Consider the following 22,228-nt stretch of genomic DNA (forward strand, 5'->3'; position numbering starts at 1 on the left):
ATTGTATTAGTTTGGGCTGCCATGACACACAACCACAGACTGGCTAAAACAACAGAACCTTATTTCCTCACAGTTCTGGAGACTGGGAGTCCAAGGTGGAGGCGGGGGACGGGACGGGTTGGTTTCTTTGGAGGCCTCTCTCCTTGGCTTGTAGATGGTAGCTTCATTGCTGTCTTCCCACCGTCTTCCCTAATCTTCACATGTCTGTGTCCTAGTCTCCTCTTACGAAGACATGAGTCGTGGATTAAGGCCCGCCCTCATGACCTTGTTTAACATCAGTTGCCTCTTTAAAGGCGTTAACTTCAAATGCAGTCATTTTCTGGGGTGCTGGGGGTTAAGGCTTCCACATAGGGATTTTGGGGAGGGGGACACATGACAATCATCTCCAAGGGATTTATCCTTTGAGTCGTGGGGACTATTGACCATGACTGCCCTTTGGAATTTTTTTCATGTTCTTTAAACTGTATCCTGTCTGATTCCTTTCTCTTAGGTGAAAGGCCCTTTCCCTGCACGTGGCCAGACTGCCTTAAAAAGTTCTCCCGCTCAGACGAGCTGACGCGCCACTACCGGACCCACACTGGGGAAAAGCAGTTCCGCTGTCCGCTGTGTGAGAAGCGCTTCATGAGGAGTGACCACCTCACAAAGCACGCCCGGCGGCACACCGAGTTCCACCCCAGCATGATCAAGCGATCGAAAAAGGCGCTGGCCAGCGCTTTGTGAGGTGCTGCCCGTGGAAGCCAGGGAAGGATGGACCCCGAAAGGACAAAAGTACTCCCAGGAAGCAGACGCGTGAAAACTGAGCCCCGGAAGAGGCACACCGATGGCACAGGAAGTCACTGCTCTTTGATCAATATTCTGATTTTCCTCTCCCTGCATTGTTTTTAAAAAGCACATTGTAGCCTAAGATCAAAGTCAACAACACTTGGTCCCTTTGAAGAGGCAACTCTCTGAACCCGTCTCTGACTGTTGGAGGGAAGGCAAATGCTTTTGGGTTTTTTGGTTTTGTTTTGTTTTTTTCTCCTTTTTATTTTTTTGGGGGGAGGGTAGGGGGGGGCGGGGGGGAGGGGGGTAAGGCCAAGACTGGGGTAGAATTTTAAAGATTCAACACTGGTGTACATATGTCCGACTGGGTGAGTTGACCTGTGGCCTCGCACAGTGATTCTGGGCCCTTATGCTTGCTGTCTCTCAGAATTGTTTTCTTACCTTTTAATGTAATGACGAGTGTGCTTCAGTTTGTTTAGCAAAACCACTCTCTTGAATCACGTTAACTTTTGAGATTAAAAAAAAAAACCGCCATAGCACAGCTGTCTTTATGCAAGCAAGAGCACATCTACTCCAGCATGATCTGTCATCTAAAGACTTGAAAACAAAAATCAGTTACTTATAGTCAATGGGTAAGCAGAGTCTGAATTTATATTAATCAAGACAAACCTTTGAAAGGTTACACTAAGTACAGAACTTTTAAACCTTGCTTTGTATGAGTTGTACTTTTTGAACATAAGCTGCACTTTTATTTTCTAATGCAGAGGATGAATAAGTTAAATACATGCTTTGAGGATAGAAGCAGACATTCTGTTTGGCACCACGTTATAATCTGCTTATTTTACAATATACACGTTTCCCTAAGAAATCGTGGCAGAGATGTGAGGGCAGAATACACACAACAGATGCTGAAGGAGAAGGAGGGTAGTGTTTCGCAAAAGAAAAAGAAAAGAACCAACAGAATTTTAACTCTATTAACTTTTCCAAATTTTCCTATGCTTTTAGTTAACATCATTATTGTATCTTAATGCCACTAGGGGAGAGAGCTTTTGACTCTGTTGGGTTTTATTTAAATGTGTGCATAATAGTAATGAGATCTGGAATTTTTTGGTGAAAAAGGTTTGTTGGTCTCCTTCCTGTGTTCCTACAAAACTCCCACTCTCAGGTGCAAGAGTTATGTAGAAGGAAAGGGAGCTGAAATAGGAACAGAAAAATCAACCCCTATAAGTAGTGAACGCCAAGGGAAAATACCACAATGATTTCAGAGGAGACTCTGCAAAATCGTCCCTTTTGGAGAACGTAGGCAACATGGAATACTACGAATGAAATCACATCACTGTATCTTTTACATCAATAGCCTCACCACTAATATGTCTTGTATCTAGGTGTCTATAATGGCTGAAACCACTACATCCATATATGCCATTTACCTGAAAACTTAACTGTGGCCTTTACGAGGCCAGAAAAGTGAACTGAGTTTTCATAGTTAAGAAAAGACCTCATATGAGGGGAGTCAGCAGTGATCATGGGGGAAATGTTTACATTTTTTTTTTCTTCAGAAGTAACGCTTTCTGATGATTTTATCTGATATTTAAAACAGGGAGCTATGGTGCACTCTAGTTTATACTTGTGCTCTGAAATGTGTTGTGTAAACATAGGGTGCCTACCTATTTCACCTGACACATACTCGTTTCTGATTCAGAATCAGTGTGGGCTCCTGCAGTGGGCGCGGGTCACGGCTGACTCCAACTTCCAATACAACAGCCATCACTAGCACGGTGTTTTTTTGTTTAACCAACGTAGTTGTATTAGTAGTTCTATAAAGAGAACTGCTTTTAACATTAGGGACTGGGAGCAGTCCATGGGATAAAAAGGAAAGTGTTTTCTCACGAGAAAACATGTCAGGAAAAATAAAGAACACTTTCTACCTCTGTTTCAGATTTTTGAAACACTTATTTTAAACCAAATTTTAATTTCTGTGTCCAAAATAAGTTTTAAGGACATCTGTTCTTCCATACGAAATAGGTTAGGCTGCCTATTTCTTACTGAGCTCATGGAATGGTTCTGCTTATGATACTCTGCACGCTGCCTTTTAGTGAGTGAGGAGTTTGGGGTTGCCTAGCAACTTGCTAACTTGTAAAAAGTCATCTTTCCCTCACAGAAAGAAATGAAAGAAAACAAAGCAAAGTCAGTGAAAGACAATCTTTATAGTTTCAGGAGTAAATCTATATGTGGCTTTTGTCAAGCACTTAGATGGATATAAATGCAGCAACTTGTTTTAAAAAAATGCACAATTTACTTCCCAAAAAAGTTGTTACTTGCCTTTTCAAGTTGTTGACAAACACACATTTGATATTCTCCTATATGTTATAGTAATGTAACGTATAAACTCAATACTTTTTATTCTTTGTGATTACATCCTGTTTTAAAAATGTCACAAAACAGGAACCAGCATTCTAATTAGATTTACTATATCAAGATATGGTTCAAATAGGACTACTAGAGTTCGTTGAACACTAAAACTATGAAACAATTACTTTTTATATTAAAAAGACCATGGATTTAACTTATGAAAATCCAAATGCAGGATAGTAATTTTTGTTTACTTTTTTAACCAAACTGAATTTTTGAAAGACTATTGCAGGTGTTTAAAACGAAAGAAAAGCTGTTTTATCTAATACTGTAAGTAGTTGTCATATTCTGGAAAATTTAATAGTTTTAGAGTTAAGATATCTCCTCTCCTTGGTTAGGGAAGAAGAAAGCCCTTCACCATTGTGGAATGATGCCCTGGCTTTAAGGTTTAGCTCCACATCATGCTTCTTTTGAGAATTCTATTTGGTAGTTATAATTACAGAAACTGATTAGTTCGTCAGTTTGCAGATAGATTTAGCACAGTACTCATCACTCTGGATAGATTGAGATGTTCTTTCACAACAGATGATCTGTAACACTGTAAGATACTGATCTTTACAACTGTTTAATCAGTTTTATTTTTGTACAGTATTAGTGACCTAAGTTATTTTGCTGTCCCGTTTTTGTAAATCAAATGAAATTATAAAAGAGGATTCTGACAGTAGGTATTTTGTACATATGTATATATGTTGTCCAAATAAAAATAATAAATGATAAAGACTGAATTGTTCCAGCCATTATGTGTTGTAAAAGGGGGCTATTTCACCATAATGAAAGTTACTTCTTTAACCTGTGTTCACAGGATTTTGGGATGAGTGCAAAGATGATTTTACCCTGTACCTCTTAACACTGGCAATATTTATATAGACTTGTGTGTATATACAAGACCTCTGAGGAAGTAGATGGAATAGAGGTCACTTGAAACCATTATGTTATGCTGGAGGGGAATATTTATATTTTGGGAGATAAATCACTTTAAGAGGCTTTTAGAGCTCATAATTGTGCAGGGTATACTAGGAACTGGTCAGAGAAAGTTGTAAGCTCAGATTGTCCTCCTGAGATACGATATTAATAAGAACACACAAGTTGAGGTTTCATTGGCTCGACAGTAGAAACTAAGACCAAGCAAAGACAAGCATCAAAGTGTGTGTGTGTGTGTCTGATTTATGCAGATATGTACTAGCTATTATGTATTAATTAAGCTTTTATTGTAAACTAGTCATGGTGTTGGGTGTTTAGGTTTTTCTCGTTTAATCCTTATAGCAGCTCTGTATAGTAGATAATTATTATTATGTACCTATTTCTGATGAGGAAATTGAGGATTGGATAACTTACCAAGAGGCACATCTAATAAGTGGCACTAACAGTGTTTAAATTTGGATCTGCTGAATCCAACCCTCCATCTTTCTTTGCCTGCATCACAGCAGCAAGGGATTTACTGGAGTGTACCATTCATTTGACCCATTTTATTGAGCACACCTATTCATGCCAGGCACTGTTGTCACTGTGGATACAAAGGTGAAAAAACAGACAAGGTCCCTGTGTTCAGGGAGCTTCTGTTAGTAGAGGGAAATACATAGCAAGTAAACAGATTATCCATGTATTCTCAGATAGGGATAAGCATAATGGCGAGAATAGAATAGGGTGATGTGATTGTGACTTGGAGGGTGGGGAGAGGGTACTACAGATTGAGGAGGCAGGGAAGACCTCCCTGAGGGTCTTCACATTTAAGCTGGGACCTAGATGACAAGAAGGAGCTAGCCTCAGAAAATGTGTAGGGAGTGTGGAAGGAGTTTGACAGGAATGCGACCAGCGTTTGGAGGAACAGGATGACAGTGGGGTGGCTGCAATATAAACTGGATGAGAAGAGAAGGGAAGTGCTGGGGCCCAGTTTGCAAGGGCCATGTATTGCAGGTTGTAACACGGTGTTTGCTTTTGATTCTAAGGGGAGGGGCAATCTGTTGGAAGTTTTAAAGCAGAAGAATGCTACGATCCCATTTGTATTTCAGCAAGCTCTTTCTGAGTGCTAAGGAAAATGGATTTTAGAGGGACAAGAGTGGAAGCTGGGAAACTAGCCAGGAGACTTCTATTTGTCCAGGCAAAAGACAATGGTTTTCCAGACCAGGCGGTTAGCAATGGAGGTGGAAAGAAATGAAGGATTTCAAGAAATACATCAGAGGCAGAGTCATTTGGACTTAGTTATGTTAGGATGTCGGGGATAAGGCATAAAAAAGTCCAGTAATGACCCTCAAGTCTATGGCCTGAGCAACAAGTAGATGTTACTGCAGAGTGGTGAGGGTGGAGGAAAGGGGGAAAAAGTGGGTGGATGAGGGAAAGGGCATGGGTTCATCTTTGGACATGTTGAGGTTGCAGTGCCTGTCAACTGGGAATGTCAAGAGAACGATTGTATGTATTAGTTCAGATCTCAAAAGAAGTGGACTGGACTGGAAATTTGGATGTCGTAGTCATATTTGACAGTAATTGGAGCCAAAGAAGTGGATGAGATCACCTGGGAGAAGAAGTAGTTAGAGCCTAGAACCAAAGAGGAGGAGAAGGAGGAGGCAGAAAGGTAGCTCAGGAAATAACAGGACAAACAAAACCCAGAAAACTGCAGGGCTGTTGAGTAAGGGATGGGGTGGGCTAGTCAATTGTGCTGCATGGCATTGAGGAGTATAGTAAGACCAGTGCTGAAAAGCGTCCCCTGAATTTAGGAATCTGAGGTTATTGGTGACTGATTAGAGCCATTTTATTAGAATGACAGAAATAAACAGCTGGTTGAGGAGGGGGAGGAGTAATCTTGAGGTGAAAATTATAAATAGAAAGTATAGTCAATTCTTGCATAGCTTGCAGAAAACAAAAGCAGACTTATTTATAAACAGCAAAAGACAGGAAAAAGAGGAGGCACAAGAAAAACAAAGACAAAATAAGACGAAGGAAAATAGAATGCACATGCCACTTAAACCTCCTTACTAAAAGTTAGATTCTCAATTTGGATCAAAAGCAAAGTCACAGCACCTCAAGAGGCTGAGGCAGAAGGATGGCTTGAACTCAGGAGTTCAAGGCTGCAATGAGCTGTGATCATGCATTGCACTCCAGCCTGAGTGACAGAGAGAGACACTGTCTCTAAAAAAAGACTGCATTTTTTATCACTAGACAATAAAGTGAGCAATTAATAACAAAAGGATAATTTTGAAAGACTAAAAGTAGTAGAGATTAAAATACTGTCAAAATTTTTAGATCAAGACAAAATACAAATTATAATCAGTTTAAAACAATAGAAAAAAAAAGTATATCTATAATATACCCTATACCCTAAAGCAGTACTTACAAAAAAATTCAGAGCCCCCATATGCTTCATTATCATCTATGAAAAAATAAAAATAAGCCAAGTGATCAATTTATGTTTGAAAATGAATGTATCTAGGAAAATCATGAGAAAATAATAAAATGAAATTAACATAGAAACCCAAGCAGTGGATCTTTGAAAAGAACGATAAAATAGACACACTTTTGATAAAGCCAAACAAAAAAAGAGAAAATCTAAATATGTATTATGAATGAGAAGAGAGGTGTAACTATAGATAAAATCAACTAATAATTTTGGCCATCTTGATAAAATGTCCTAGAAAACTTTTCACGGGTGGCACAGTTGTATAGACTGAAAACTACTTTTTTAACTGACAAGAGTTTTGATGGGTGGTACAGTTGTATAGACTAAGAACTAATTTTTTGATTGACAAATATCAGAGAACTTCAGCACCCAGATTATATAGACAACATCTTTCAAGCCTTTAAGGAACCAATAATTTCTCTAAACGATTAGAGGCCAGGTGCGGTGGCTCACACCTGTAACCCCAGCATTTTGGGAGGCTGAGGTGGGAGGATCGCTTGAGGCTGGGAGTTTTAAACGAGCCAACAAAGTGGGATCCTTTCTCTACGAAAAATAAAATAAAATATTAGCTGGGCACATGACTGTATTTCCATCTACTTGAGAGGCTGAGATAGGAGGATCACTTGAGTCCAGGAGCTTGAGGCTATAGTGAGATGTGATCACGTCACTGCACTCCAGCCTGGGCGACAGAGCAAGACTTCATTTCTAAAAATATATGTAAGTAAATTAAAAAAAAACAACAAAAACTGACCATAGAAAATAATGGAAAACATCTTGATTCATCCAAATAATGGAAAACCTTCTTAATTCATAGTTTAACTCTTGACCTACAAGAATAGTCAAGAATATTTTACAAAGGAAAAGTAACTTAGGGGATGTGCCTTACCAGAAATGATAGTCTATTTTGAAGACATAAGAATGTATAATTATTGGCAGGGAGCAGTGGCTCACGCCTGTAATCCCAGCACTTTGGGAGACTGAGGCAGGCGGATCACAAGGTCAGGAGTTCAAGACCAGCCTGGCCAACATGGTGAAACCCCGTCTCTACTAAAAATACAAAAATTAGCTGGGTGTGGTGGTACGTGCCTGTAGTCTCAGCTACTCAGGAGGCTGAGGCAGGAGAATCGCTTGAACCCGGGAGGTGGAGGTTGCAGTGAGCCAAGATTGTGCCACAGAACTCCAGCTTGGGCAACAGAGTGAGACTTCACGTCAGAAAAAAAAAAAAAAGTATAAAAATTTAATATATTTTGTAAGGGTGGTCTTCAGGTGCAGGGCCCATGCCTGTACTCCCAGCACTTTGGGAGGCTGAGGTAGGAGGATGGCTTGAAGCCAGGAGTTCGAGACCAGTCTGAGCAGCAGGGTGGGCTTGGTGGTGTGCGCTTGTAATCCTAGCTGCTCAGGAGGCTGAGGTGGGAGGATAATTTAAACTCAGGAGTATGAGGCTGCAGTGAGCTATAATAGAGCTACTATACTCCAACCTGGGCAACAGAGTGAGACTCCATCTAAAGAAAAACAAAAGTGGCATCATAAATCAGTGGGGAAATACATGTATTATCTACTAAATTTTGTTTAGATAAAATATTATCCAGGAATAATTCAAATTATATCACACTGTATATCAAAAAAATCCTATATACATTAAAGATGTAAGTAAAATTATAAAAGCATTTAAAATATAGGTGAAGATTAATAAATCATGATTCATAAATCATGATTTGCACAAAACTAAAGGTAGAAACTATTAAAGATGTGAAACTAGTATAAATGAAAAATTAGCCTAAACAAAGTTAAAAAGTATGGATATGGATATGGAAAAATTCACATTAATAGGATTAATATCTTTACAACTTACAAGTCAATATGAAAAAATGAACGCATATTTAGAAAAATCTGGCAAATGATATAAACTGACATTTTATAAAATAAGAAATAAAAACAGCCAATAAACTTTTCTTAAATATTTGCTATGCTTTCAAAGAAATGTATTATAAAATAGTGAGGTACAGTTATCTGCCTATGCTGGTACTGATTAAAAAATATAAAATACCCTTTTGGTTAAGAACTGGGGGAAAAGGACATACTGCTAGTGGGGATCCAAACTGGCACAATTTTTCTAGGAGATAATTGGGCCATAAGAATTTAAAAACTACACAAATGTTCATGTACTTTTCAAAGCAATTGCATGCCCAAGGAATTATCACGAAAGTTTGCAAAGATTTAGCTGCAAAAAAAAAAAAAAAAAATGTACATGGTAGCATTTTTTATAATAGTGAAAATTTGAAAACAATATCAATGTTCAGTTCTCATGGATGGTTTAAATAACAGTAGGGGCCAGGCGCGGTGGCTCACTCATGTAATCCCAGCACTTTGGGAGGCCCAGGTGGGTGGATCACCTGAGGTCAGGAGTTTGAGACCAGCCTGGCCAACATGGCAAAACCCCGTCTCTACTAAAAATACAAAAAGTAGCTGGGCATGGTGGCATGCGCCTGTAATCCCAGCTACTCAGGAAGCCGAGGCAGGAGAATCGCTTGAACCTGGGAGGTGGAGGTTGCAGTGAGCTGAGATCCCCGCACTGCACTCCAGCCTCGGTGACAGAGCGAGGCCCTGTCTCAAATAAATACATAAATAAATACCAGTAGAATAGTATGCACCCATTACAAATTGAGGTAGAATAGCTTCTCACCAAGGATATTCTGTAGTACATTAATTTTGTGAATGTTACCTTATAGGAGGATCCTATGATTAGATAAGTGTGGGATAGCCAGGTGAGGTGAACCAAGTTTCTCTACTGAATTTCTTTGCAGAGTTTTTGTTGTGATCCAGTATGCATCATTCATATCTCAGGGGCTGATGCATCTTGCAGAATTGCGCAAACTTATTTGACTATGGTCATTTTGCCCTAGTTTGTTTGTTTTTAGAGACATTATGAAAATCAGACTTTGAGAAATGACATAGAAATATGTTCACAATATATTTCTATAAAAAGCAGCTTACCCAAAATAGTCTCATTTTAAAACATGTGTATATGCTCAGAAAAAAAAAAAAGGCTAGAAGGATTTAAAGGATACTATACAAGAATGTTAACCGTGATTATCTTGACACATAAGAGTAGGGATAATTTTAAATTTATACTCCTTATCTATATTATGCTAAGGTTTCTACAAAAATAATATATATTACACTTGTAAAAAGAGGGAAGAAAAAAGGAAATGTCCAGAAGTCAATGTAAATGCGATATTTTATTCACTTATTTATTCTGCAATACCAATGCAGTCATGCATAAATGCCATATTTTAGAACAGCAACATGAAGCCCCTAGCTCTTGCATGAGGGTTAACTTGCCCAACTATGGGGTAACAACCAGAAGTCGGTTTGGGTTGATTTGGGGTGGCCTCTGTGGCTGTTGCCCTGGCAGAGCAGTCAATTCTTGGTATCTCTCATCTGTTCTCTAGTTCATGTGGCCTTTGTTCACCCTGGCAATGAGACAGTTGCTTCTTGAGTTTCAACTCAAGTAGAGAGTTGAATGTAGTGGTTTTCACTACAAACTCAATTCTTCCTAAGTCAAATGGTATCATTTAGGGTTTTCTCAAAAGACCAACCTGTGTTAGGCCGTTCTCACATTGCATTGCTATAAAGAAATACCTGAGACTGGGTGATTTATAAAGAAGAGGTATGATTGGCTCATGGTCTGCAGGCTATACAGGAAGCACGGTGCTGGCATCTGCTCAGAAACTGTCTTTTTTTTTTTTTTTTTTGAGATGAGTCTTGATCTGTCGCCCAGGCTGGAGTACAGTGGCACGATCTCAGCTCACTGCCACCTCCACCTCCTGGGTGCAAGCAATTCTCCTGTCTCAGCCTCCCAACAACTGGGTTACAGGCGCCCACCACTACACCCGGCTAATTTTTGTATTTTTTAGTAGAGACAGAGTTTCGCCACGTTGGCTAGGCTGGTCTCGAACTCCTGACCTCAAGTGACACTCCTGCCTTGGCCTCCCAAAGTGCTGGGATTACAGATGTGAGCCACCATGCCTGGCCAGAAAATTTTCAATCATGGTGGAAGGCAAAGGGGGAGCAGCCCCATCACATGGCCAGAGTAGGCACCAGAGAGAGGGGAGAGGTGCTACACTTTTTTTTTTTTTTTTTTGAGAAGGAGTTTCGCTCTTGTCACCCAGGCTGGAGGGCAATGGCATGGTCTTGACTTACTGCAACTTCCACCTCCCAGGTTCAAGTGATTCTCCTGCCTCAGCCTCCTGAGTAGCTGAGATTACGGGCATCCACCACTATGCCCAGCTAATTTTTGTATTTTTAGTAGGGATGGGGTTCTGCCACGTTGAGTCGTTAGTCTCAAGCTCCTGACCTCAGGTGTGATCCTCCCACCTCGGCCTCCCAAAGTCCTGAGAATACAGGCATGAGCCACCATGCCTGGCCAACTACACACTTTTAAACAACCAGATCTCATGAGAACTCACCATCACGAGAACACCATGCAGCAGATGGTGCTAAACTATTCTTGAAGGATCAACTCCTGTGATCCAATCACTTCCCACCAGGCCCCACCTCCCACACTGGGAGTTACAATTCAACATGAGATTTGGGTGGGGACACAGATCCAAATCATATCATGACCCATGTTCAAATCCTAGCTGGGTACCAGGTCCAAGCAAGTTATTTACTTTCTCTGAGACTCAGTTTGTGTGGATGTGTGTGTAATATCCCATAGCATCCTTGTGAAGAATAAATCAATAAAATATGTAAACTGTTAGCTCAATGCCCCTACACAAGGCTAACAGTTTTGAAACACTAGGTTTCCAACAAATATTTGTTCTTCTCATTTCTCGCATTCAGAGTGAATATGGCCCTCAATGAATAATAACAGTTTCAACCCATTTTCTCTTTCTTGAGTGGCTCCAGTTTTCTTACATCAGCCTTTGCTTATACAAATGAGTGTTGGTGTCGGCAGACTACAGCCCCAAGTGAAATCTGGCCTACAGTCTGTTTTTGTAGGGTTAGTGAACTAAGAATGTTTTTTACATTTTTAAATGGTTGAAGAAATAAAAATATTTTTTAAATAAAAAGGTATTTTATGTATTTGTCAAATACATAAAGATTATGTGAAATTCAAATTTCAGCATTCATGAATAAAGTTCTATTGGAATGCAGCTCTTCTTATACACTTATTGCCTGTGGCTGCAGTCACACACACTAGGTTTTGGCCCTCAAAGTCTAAAACATTTACTCTCTGGTCCTTTGCAGAAAACAAACAACAACAAAACACAAAAAAAGCTAACTTCAGCTCTCGGCAATCTATTACATAAGTGTTTCTTGAAGGCCAGCATTAAAAAGAAGAAAGTTTCTGCTTCTCAGAAATGAAAACAAAGATAAGAAAGATGTTGCTCATTGGATTGTATTTTTTTTAAAGTACACAAAATAATATTTTTTGAAGGCTTAATTTTTGAAATCTCAGCCGGGCACGGTGACTCACACCTGTAATCCCAGAACTTTGGGAGGCTGAGGTGGGAGGATCAGTTGAGCCCAGGAGTTCAAAACCTGCCTGGGCAACAGAGCAAGACTCCTGTCTCTTAATAAAAATAAATAAATCTCCATTTCCATCACATTTCTTCAACTCCTATGAATTCTGTGATAGGTTTGGGTTCACAAACCTTGGCACAGCTAAGATTGCATGTTTCCTTCTGTATTCTCTGCCTGCCCATTGGTTAGGAGCCACCACATTGACGGTTAAAATGTTTTTATGGTTAAGCTTTTAGGTTGGTTATCTCCATTTTAAAATAATTTCTTATTTGCTTATCAGTTCTAAGTTCTGATTTATTTTTGTTTTTGTTTTTGTATTTGCTTCTGTACTGATAAATATTTAATCAGCAGTACTGTAGGGTTTTTTTTTTTTTTGTCATTAGCTTCCCCTATTTAGTGATTTATAGACAAACCCCTGAGAAGACCCTGTGATTCTTTTGTAATGCGAGGATTCTGGTGAAGTGTGGCCGGCTTCACCTTCTCATTTACCTGTAGGTAGGTAAGATGGTCCATTCTAATGCCAGGTATTCTGTTTAACACAGTAAAAGGCATCCCCAGGAACAAGGATGTAGAGTCCCTTAGGTAGAGCCTCTGTAGGAAGATTACTTTTTTCTCCTTTCCCCTATGGTAATGAGTCTTTTGGTAGAGACTCTGCAACCACGCCCAGCTGCATAAATCAGGCTTATGCTGAGTGTAAATAATTGGAGGGCTATTCTAGCACACCATTTATTCCATTATGCTTTTTCTACAAAAGTAAAAAATCTTTTTTTTTTTCTCCCCACGAGACAGAGTCTCGCTCTGTCGCCCAGGCTGGAATGCAGTGGGTGCCATTTCCCCTCACTGCAACTTCTGCCTCCCGAGGTCAAGTGACTCTCGTGCCTCTGCCTCCTGAGTATCTGGGATTACAGGCGCGTGCCACCACGCCTGGCTAATTTTTTTTTGTATTTTTAGAGACAGTCTTTTTTTTTTTTTTTTTTTTGAGACGGAGTCTCGCTCTGTCACCCAGGCTGGACTGCAGTGGCCGGATCTCAGCTCACTGCAAGCTCCACCTCCCGGGTTTATGCCATTCTCCTGCCTCAGCCTCCCTAGTAGCTGGGACTACAGGCACCCGCCACCTCGCCCGGCTACTTTTTTGTATTTTTTTTAGTAGAGACGGGGTTTCACCGTGTTAGCCAGGATGGTCTCGATCTCCTGACCTTGTGATCCGCCCGTCTCGGCCTCCCAAAGTGCTGGGATTACAGGCTTGAGCCACCGCGCCCGGCCTTTTTTGTATTTTTAGTAGAGACAGGGTTTCACCATGTTGTCCAGACTGGTCTCCAACTGCTGACCTCAAGTGATCTGCCGACCTTGGCTTCCCCAAGTGCCGGATTACAGGTGTGAGCCACCGGGCCCGGCCAGTAAAAAAGTCTTTATTAAACGCAACTAATTCTAAACAAAGCAGTACACATGAAAAGAGGACATAAGGAGCTAGAGCCACTGAAGTACAAGTGGTACCTCTCTACTGTGTTTTGAGTGCTGATAATCACCACCAAACCCAACTTGATTGGCTTATTTTGAGCGAGACCTTTATGTCGTTTTCGGGCTGTCTCAGGCAGAAAAACCACACTCCTTGGAGACTCAGATATGCAGGTTTTCTTCTGATGCCAGCTCTAAACAGTCATATTTGCCCACGGTTAGAGCAAGCTTCCTTTCTGTTCATCCCAGGAAAAGCCTTACAGTCTTGTATATTTGCATTTTTACTAGCTGTCATCTAGCCAATGTTGCAGAATTTCCGTTTTCCTAAAGCAGCCGGATTCCAGCCCTTCCTAACTCATTGCAGCACCTCCAGTTATGGAGCCTCTTCTCTGGAGGAGTCTTTTTCCTTAACTGCTCCCAGGGATTTTATAGCCCTGCCTAGGCCACTCTTCACTGTTTTGCATATTTAAATCCATTTGACAAATCAGAACCGTTCTAAAATAGACAGGAAACTTCCCATAGAGGAAGTGCTAAATTGTTTGTAGTTTCTTCAAGCTCTTTTGTTTTGTTTTGTTTCCTAGGATGTATTTAGTAATTTCATTATATCGTGTTTTCTGCTGTCCAAGATTCCAACTACCCTCCACATATTTAGCGGAGCCACGGATAAGTGCATGTTAAATGACTCGTTTCTCCATCTTTCTGAGTTGAGATCCACATTGATGTGCAATTTGTTGTTCCTAAGTGGCTTAGATAATGGCTAAAAATATGTTTTCTTTTTCTATAGAAATCAAAGTAACTTTTTAAAAGCTTGCAATCACCTTCTGTGTTTCTATGTTAGTGTTAAGGCAATCGGCTTTGGGCATACTAAAAAATCGTTTTCTGTTATCACCATTCATTGAAATGCCAATTGGCCTCCAAGGAATTTACCTGAACAAACCAACTTTTATGCATGTTTCATTTGTGTTTATTTTTATTATAAAAATTTATCATTTGTATTTGCTTCACTTCAGAATCCTATGATGGAATGTCTCAACATTTAAATACTTGCTTTTTAAGTGTTCTCCAATTTGAACATCTGATATTTTTATATGTACTCCAAAAGGCAGTTCTCAATGAGACTGCCTAAAGTTTACTTTTGAAATTGGCATTTATTGAACTTTCCTAGTGCTTTTGCTTTCCTTCACTCTGACCCCACTCCAATACAATTTGCAAAAAAAAAAATTTTTAGATCCTGAATAGAGAGCAAAAACAATTTGCAATCTTAATGATGATAATGTATCCATGAACACAAGGAAAAAATCAACCCACAGCATTTCTTTCTTTCTTTCTTTCTTTCTTTCTTTCTTTCCTTCCTTCTTTCCTTCCTTCTTTCTTTCTTTCTCTCTTTCTTTCTTTCTTTTTTTCCTTTCTTCCTTCCTTCCTTCCTTCCTTCTTTCTCTCTTTCTCTCTTTCCTTCTTTCTTTCTTTCTTTTTTGAGACAAAGTCTTGCTCTGTCACCCAGGCTGGAGTGCAGTGTAGCGATCTCAGCTCACCGAAACCTCCGCCTCCTGGGTTCAAGCAATTCTCCTTCCTCAGCCTCCCGAGCTGGGACTACAGGTGCCTGCCACCATGCCCAACTACTTTTTGTTTTTTTGTATTTTTAGTAGAGACGGGGTTTCACCATGTTGGCCAGGCTGGTCTTGAACTCCTGACTGCAAGTGATCCACCCGCCTTGGCCTCCCAAAGTGCTAGGATTACAGGCATGAGCTACTGTGCCCTACCACAACATTTTCATTGTTTAACATTTTAATCTGTTTTCAAGTAGATTGCCTAAGAGCCAACTGGTAAGAAAAAAACCAGTCAACATTTCCTACAATTAATTCACATATTGATAACATCTGTTCACTTTTACAGATTTCCATTTTTTTTTTCTTGCTCTGCCACCCAGGCTGGAGTGCAGTGGCACAATCACAGCTCACTTCAGCCTCAGCCTCCTGTGCTCAAGATCTTCCCACCTCAGCATCCTGATAGCTGGGACTACAGGCGTGTGCCACCATGTCTGGCTAATTTTTTTTTTCTTTTTTTTGTAGATAGGGGATCTCACTATGTTGCCCAGGCTGGTCTTCAACTCCTGCGCTCAAGTGATTCTCCTGCTTCGGCCTCCCAAAGTTCTGGGATTACAGGCCTGAGCCAACGCACCCAACATACGAGTCAAAAAAAAAAAACATTTTTTTTTAAAGCAGACACTTTCTTGTCTAAGTTACTCAATATTTTTTTCACTCAGAGATGCTACTTATCTATCAATACTTCCATTTTCTTTCTCTCTCTCTTTCTTCCTTTGTTTTTCCCTTCCTTTTTTTTTTTCTTTTTCTTTTCTTGAGACGGGAGTCTCGTTCTGTCACGCAGGCTGGAGTGCAATGGTGCCATCTCGGCTCACTGCAACCCTTGCCATCAGGGTTCAAATGATTTTCCTGCCTCAGCCTCCTGAGTAGCTGGGATTACAGGCATGTGCCACCATGCCTGGCCAATTCTTGTATTTTTAGTAGAGACGGGTTTCACTGTGTTGGCCAGTCTGGTCAACACTTATGTATTAATTGTCTCTTAATGTCAAATGACTATATATATATTTTCTACTCAATATAATTCATAAATTCACACAACATGACTATATTCTAAGTCTCAAAGCATGGCATTATTTTTTGGATGTACACACAAAATTTATGCCTCCAGCAATCAATCCCAATCCCAGTTTTTCAACAGTTTATGATTTTCTGTGCATCTCACAGGTTGCCACAGTATTCTCACTTTAAATTCCTAATATTTTGTTTCTGAAAAGTCACACATTTGGCATTGAGGAGCAAGGAAGAGAATGTGAAGAGAAAATCACAACATGAAAAGAGGAATGGTGCGCCATGATTCCAGATTAATGCAAAGAGCAGTCAACCAGCAAAGTCCGCGGGAACAATTGTGCCTTTGGGGTCCACTTCTGCCCTCGGACGAGTTCATCCGACTTTTGTTGTGCTCACTGAGACAGAACTCAGCTCTCTCTTTATTCTCCTCCACTGTGTTCACTTCTACCCAAATCTGACATATATTGTACTCCATGGTAATACAACCTCTCTATACCGAGCTTTTATCCATTTGGAGTCTATGGCACAGGCTGGAGGCAGGAGGACAGATAACAAACAGAATCTCTCCACCTGGGCCCCCTGAGTTCAAAGGTTTCAGGCTTATTTTTGTAAACTGAATCCAGTCTTATACAGAGTAGATTTATATTTCCACATTCTGATAAGAAAGACAAAAAGAAACAGAATTAACTTTCTGATCTCCATCAGGAGACACATGGTAATTAATTCATTAATCTCAGCATTCTCCTTCCCTGGTTTATATAGTCAGAGAGGAATGACTTGTAAGACTAGACTTGGGCTCTAAACTCACAACAAGTATGGGTTATGATCAGCTGAGAAATTGTTCTTCTCCCTCTACAATGATGACAAATGAGTCATTTAGAATTTTAAAGGCGAGGGCATTTTCTAGAGGATTTTTGGGTCTGGGTTTTTGCTTGCTCTATATTAAAAGAGCCTTATGGTGACTCCCAGGAAGTAGTATCAACAAGAGATACTCTGTATGATATGTTACCCCAAACTTTCCTCTTTAGTTCCAAGAACCATAATGAAGATTTATCATTGTCATCAGGGGTATGCAACCATGCAGTTACACAAGGCCCAGCACAGGCTTTTCTGAACATGAAACCCTGTTTCTACTAAAAATACAAAATTAGCTGGGGGTGGTGGCAGGTGCCTGTAATCCTAGTTACTCAGGAGGCTGAGGCAGGAGAATTGCTTGAGCCAGGGAGACAGAGGTTGCAGTGAGCCGAGATGGTGCCACTGCACTCCAGCCTGCGCGACAGAGCAAGACTCCGTCTCAAAAATAAATAAATAATATAAATAAATATATATATATAAATAAATATAATAAAATAAAATAGCTCCACTCCCCCACATTTTTTCTCATTCCATCTGCCACAAACCAAAGTGATCACTGATCTAGTTTTTGTTACTCTAAATTAGTATGCATTTCCTAGAATTGTAGATATATGAAATGAAACAGCATATTCTGTTTTGGGGGGTGGAAGAGTCTGACTTCTGTTACTGAGCATAATTATTTGAGATTATCCATGCAATATTCCATTGCATGCATTTACAATAGCTTGCTTATCTCTTCATCTATTAACAGATATTTGGGTTGTTTTCATTTGGGGTTAACAAATAAACATCCATGTAAAATATATGAACATCCATGTAAAAATCTTTGCACAGAATTATGCATTCAATTCTCTTGAGTAAATACCTAGGAATAGAATAGCTGTATCCTATGATGGGTGTATATTTAACTTTTTAAGGAACTGGTACATTGTTTTCCAAAATGATTGTATGTACCATTTTACATTCCCACCAACCTTGTATGAGAGTTCCAGTTCCTTTACATCCTTGTCAACACTTGGTTTATCTTTTACATTTTAGACATTTTAGGGAGTGTGTAGTAATATTGTGTTATGGTTTAAATTTGCATTTTTCTAATGACTAATGATGTTGAGTACTTCTTATTGTGCTTATTTGTCATCTACGTATCTTCTTTGGTAAATTTTTTGTTGAAAATTTTGGTCATTTAAAAATTGTGTTATTTTCTAAATTATTGAGTTTTGAGAGTACTTTATATATTCTGGATACAGACATATGCTCTGAAACTATTTTCTACCAGTCTGTAGCTTTTTTTATTATTATTATTCTGAATAGTGTTTTTCAATGAGCAGAAGTTTATTTAATTTTGATGAAATACAATTGAACAATCTATTTTATGAATTGTGCTTTTGACATCACATCTAAGAAATCTTGCAAAGCCAAAGTCACAAAAACTTTCCCCTGTTTCCTTCTAAGAGTTCTATAGTTTGGTTTCTACATTTAGGTCTATGATCTGAATTATTATTATTGCTTAGAGATGGGATCTTACTATGTTGCCCAGGCTGGATTGCAGTGGCTATTCACAGGCATGATCATAATGCAAGATAGCTTCAAACTCCTGAGCTCAAGCCATCCTCCTGCCTCAGACTCCCAAGTAGCTGGGAATATAGGCACCTGTCACCATGCCTGGCCTTGAGTTAGTTTACATATGTTGCAAAATTTGGATTGAAGCTCATTTTTTTTACATATGGATATCCAGTTGTTCCAGATGAAAAGACTGTCATTTCGACAGTAAATTGTTTTGGCAGTTTATTTGAAAATTAGTTGCTCATAGGAGTGTGTATCTGTTTCTGGACTCTTTTTTTTTTTTTTTTTTTTTGAGACAGAGTCTTGCTCTGTCGCCCGTGCTGGAGTGCAGTGGCCGGATCTCAGCTCACTGCAAGCTCCGCCTCCCGGGTTTACGCCATTCTCCTGCCTCAGCCTCCGGAGTAGCTGGGACTACAGGCGCCCGCCACCTCGCCCGGCTAGTTTTTTGTATTTTTAGTAGAGACGGGGTTTCGCCGTGTTAGCCAGGATGGTCTCTATCTCCTGACTTCGTGATCCGCCCGTCTCGGCCTCCCAAAGTGCTGGGATTACAGGCTTGAGCCACCGCGCCCGGCCTCTTTTTTTTTTTTTAAGACAGTGTCTTGATCAGTTGTCCAGGCTGCAGTGCAGTGGCATGATTAAGCTCACTGCAACCTCTGCTCACTGCCTCCTCCTCCCAGGCTCAAGCAATCCTACTTCCTCAGTTTCACGAGTAACTGGGACCACAGGCATGTGCCACCTTGTCTGGCTAATTCTTGTAGCTTTTGGTAGAGACAGGGTTTTGCCATATTGCCCAGGCTGATCTCGAACTTCTGGGCTCAAGTGATTCACCTGCCTTGGCCTCCCATAGTACTGGTATTACAGGCATGAGCTACCGCGCCTGGCCTGGACTGTTGGTTCTGTTCTATTAATTTATCTACTTTTATTCCAATACCCTCGGTATATTGATTACTTGAGTTTTTAATAATAATTCTTGAAATCTGATAGTGTTAGTCCTCCAACGTTGTTTCTTTTTCAAAGTTGTTTTGAATACTCTAGGACTTTTGAATTTCCATATCAATTTTGGAATCAGCTTGTTGATTTCTACAACAATGCAAGCTAGGATTTTGATTGGATTGCGTTGAATCTAGAGATCATTTTGAGAGAATTGATATCTTAACAGTATTGAATTTCTGATTTATGAGCAAGGTGTCTCTCTCCATTTACTTTGGTCTTTAATTTCTCTCACTGTTTTGTAGGTTTCAGTGTATAAGTTTTTCCTATCTTTTGTTAGGTTTGTTCCTAATAATTTCATGTTTTTTAGGCCATTGCAAATAATATTGTTTTTTATGTTCAATTTCTGATTATTTATTGCTAGTCTATAGACATACAGTTAATACTTGTATGTTGATCTTGTGTCCCACAAACTCAGTAAACTCATTGGTTCTAGTAAGGTTTTTATAGGTTTCATCAGATTTTCTACATGAGTTGTTATTAGTTTTTTATTTAATTGAATTGATAAGGTATACTAGAGCATACCATTAAAAAAAAAAACCCTACAACTCACTCATATTTACTTAAGTCTTTTAAAATTTCCCTCATGTCATTAAAAAAAAAGATAGCTTTATTCCTTCTTTTCCTGATATGAATTTTTTTTTTTCCTCTTGCCTGACACACTGCCTAGAATTTTCATCATTGAAAGTGAGCATCTTTGTCTTTTTCCTGATTTTAGGAACAAAAATTTCAAATTTTCACAATTAAGTGTGATGGTACCTGTAGGATTTCATGAATGGACTACTGGGAATGAGCTCATATGAGTTAGTTTTAGTTTTTTTATGGTATGCTCCAGTGTACACTATCAATTCAGTAAAATAAATCAGTGAACAACTAATAATCTGTGGTTGGTTTAATCTGTGGTTAGTTGAATCCCCAGTTGCAGAACTCATAGACACAGAGGACCAACTGGATCTCCATCGTCAAGGACATGGAGGGCAGAGGTGAGGCCAGCTGGACTTCCTGGGGCCAGTGGGGACTTGGGGAACTTTCCTATCTTACAAGAGGCTTGTAAAACATACCAATCAGGAACTTTCCAGTCTTACAAGAGGTTTGTAAAATGCACCAATCAGCACTCCGTAAAATGCACCAATCAGCACTCTACAAAATGCACCAGTCAGTGCTCTGTAAAACGCATCCATCAGTGCTCTGTAAAATGCACCAGTCAGCAGGATTCTAAAAGTAGCCAATCATGGGGAGGATTGAAAAAAGAGCATTCTGATAGGACAGAAACAGAACATGGGAGGGGACACATAAGGGAATAAAAGCAGGCCACTTCAGCCAGCAGCTGCAACCTGCTCGGGTTGCCTTCCACCCTGTGGGAACTTTGTTCGTTCACTCTTCACAATAAACCTTGCTACCGCTCACGTGTTGGGTCCGCGCCATCTTTTAAGATCTGTAACACTCACCTTTAAGAGCTGTGACACTCATCGCGAAGGTCCACGGCTTCATTCTTGAAGTCAGCGAGACCATGAACCCACCGGCAGGAACCAACTGCGGACACACAGCTACCTCCTTCATTGCGTGTCGTACAGTGTCACCTTATAGGGGATATCATATACATCTCTTAAAACTCCGCCTCAACAAGTCCCTAGTAGAAAACAGTGGGCACAGAACATTAATAGGCACTTGAGAGAAGAACCACAATTGATCAAGAAACATAAATACAGACTCAACCTTACTAAAAGCAAAAATAAAGTACCATTTTTTAAAATCAGAATATGACAATGAAAAAGGTTGGTAATATCCGACAAACGGGAGCATATTAATTACAATATTTCTGCACTACTGTAACAGAGAACAAATAAGAAAGTGGCTTAAAAACAATGCTCATTTCTCTTCTTTTTAATACTGCCATTGTGACTAGTCCAGATCAATTTGGACAGTTTTTCAAGCGGGTAACTTGTCCTGGGCCCCATGACTCAGTGCCCCTTCCTTTACAGGCTTTGTGCTCTGTATCAGGCAGTCCTCCAGGGGTGACCTGGCTGCCTCCTTCTAGGGCTTTGGAGACTTTTGCTACACAATGCCAACGGGCTCTATCAATTGATGGTCCTATCTTACCTCTGATCATGTGGCCACATCGTGTACTCCCAGGCCAGCTTTAAGTCGTGCCAACAAGGGACAGACATTTCTTGTGTGAACGGGGCTGCCACTCTGACTTTGCCCGTGGGCCCCTGGTTTATCCTTCTTTCTCCTGGCAGTATGTAGCGGGGTGGTCAACAGTGATTATGGCTTAAAGAGCTCACGAGAAGGCGCTGTTGGAAAATGCGTTGTTCCACCTTTATGTGACAGAATTTCAAATGGCAAATTTAACATCACTAGAAAATGAATTAGGGTTCATATCTTCCTGCATACTCTGGTTAAGACTTGCATTTGTCTTCATCATCAATGAAGCACGGTAATAATCTTTGACAGTGTCATTGGAAGTCACTGTATGATGTACAGTCAGGAGTAATAAGGTAACCAGCATTAAATAATTAGCACTAGGGAACTGCATAGATAAGATAACCTGTATTGTTTCAACACAAACAAATTCCCAAGAGCTATGGCATTTAAAGTAGTAACAATGGGCCGGGCGCGGTGGCTCAAGCCTGTAATCCCAGCACTTTGGGAGGCCGAGACG

At 40.0% G+C, this 22,228-nt stretch overlaps 1 protein-coding gene and 1 long non-coding RNA gene across 2 annotated transcripts in view; one reads left to right on the forward strand and one right to left on the reverse strand.

Annotated features, from left to right (window-relative positions):
- KLF9 (Kruppel like factor 9) overlaps positions 1 to 3,899 on the forward strand; it is a 38,269-nt gene extending 34,370 nt beyond the window's left edge. The window contains exon 2 of the mRNA XM_033237116.1: positions 491 to 3,899. Within this exon, the coding sequence (XP_033093007.1) occupies positions 491 to 720 (230 nt within the window). The 3' untranslated portion in view covers positions 721 to 3,899. The remainder of the gene's footprint in view (positions 1 to 490) is intronic.
- LOC117098484 lies at positions 1,233 to 22,194 on the reverse strand. Its single transcript, XR_004443431.1, has 3 exons — positions 21,667 to 22,194; positions 21,015 to 21,146; positions 1,233 to 4,678 (listed from the first exon to the last, which is right to left on the reverse strand). It is a non-coding gene; the product is annotated as an uncharacterized LOC117098484 (long non-coding RNA).
- Positions 22,195 to 22,228: the final 34 nt, after the last annotated feature.

The sequence above is a fragment of the Trachypithecus francoisi genome, unplaced genomic scaffold, assembly GCF_009764315.1.
Source record: "Trachypithecus francoisi isolate TF-2019V2 unplaced genomic scaffold, Tfra_2.0 Lachesis_group16, whole genome shotgun sequence".
NCBI lineage: Eukaryota > Metazoa > Chordata > Mammalia > Primates > Cercopithecidae > Trachypithecus > Trachypithecus francoisi.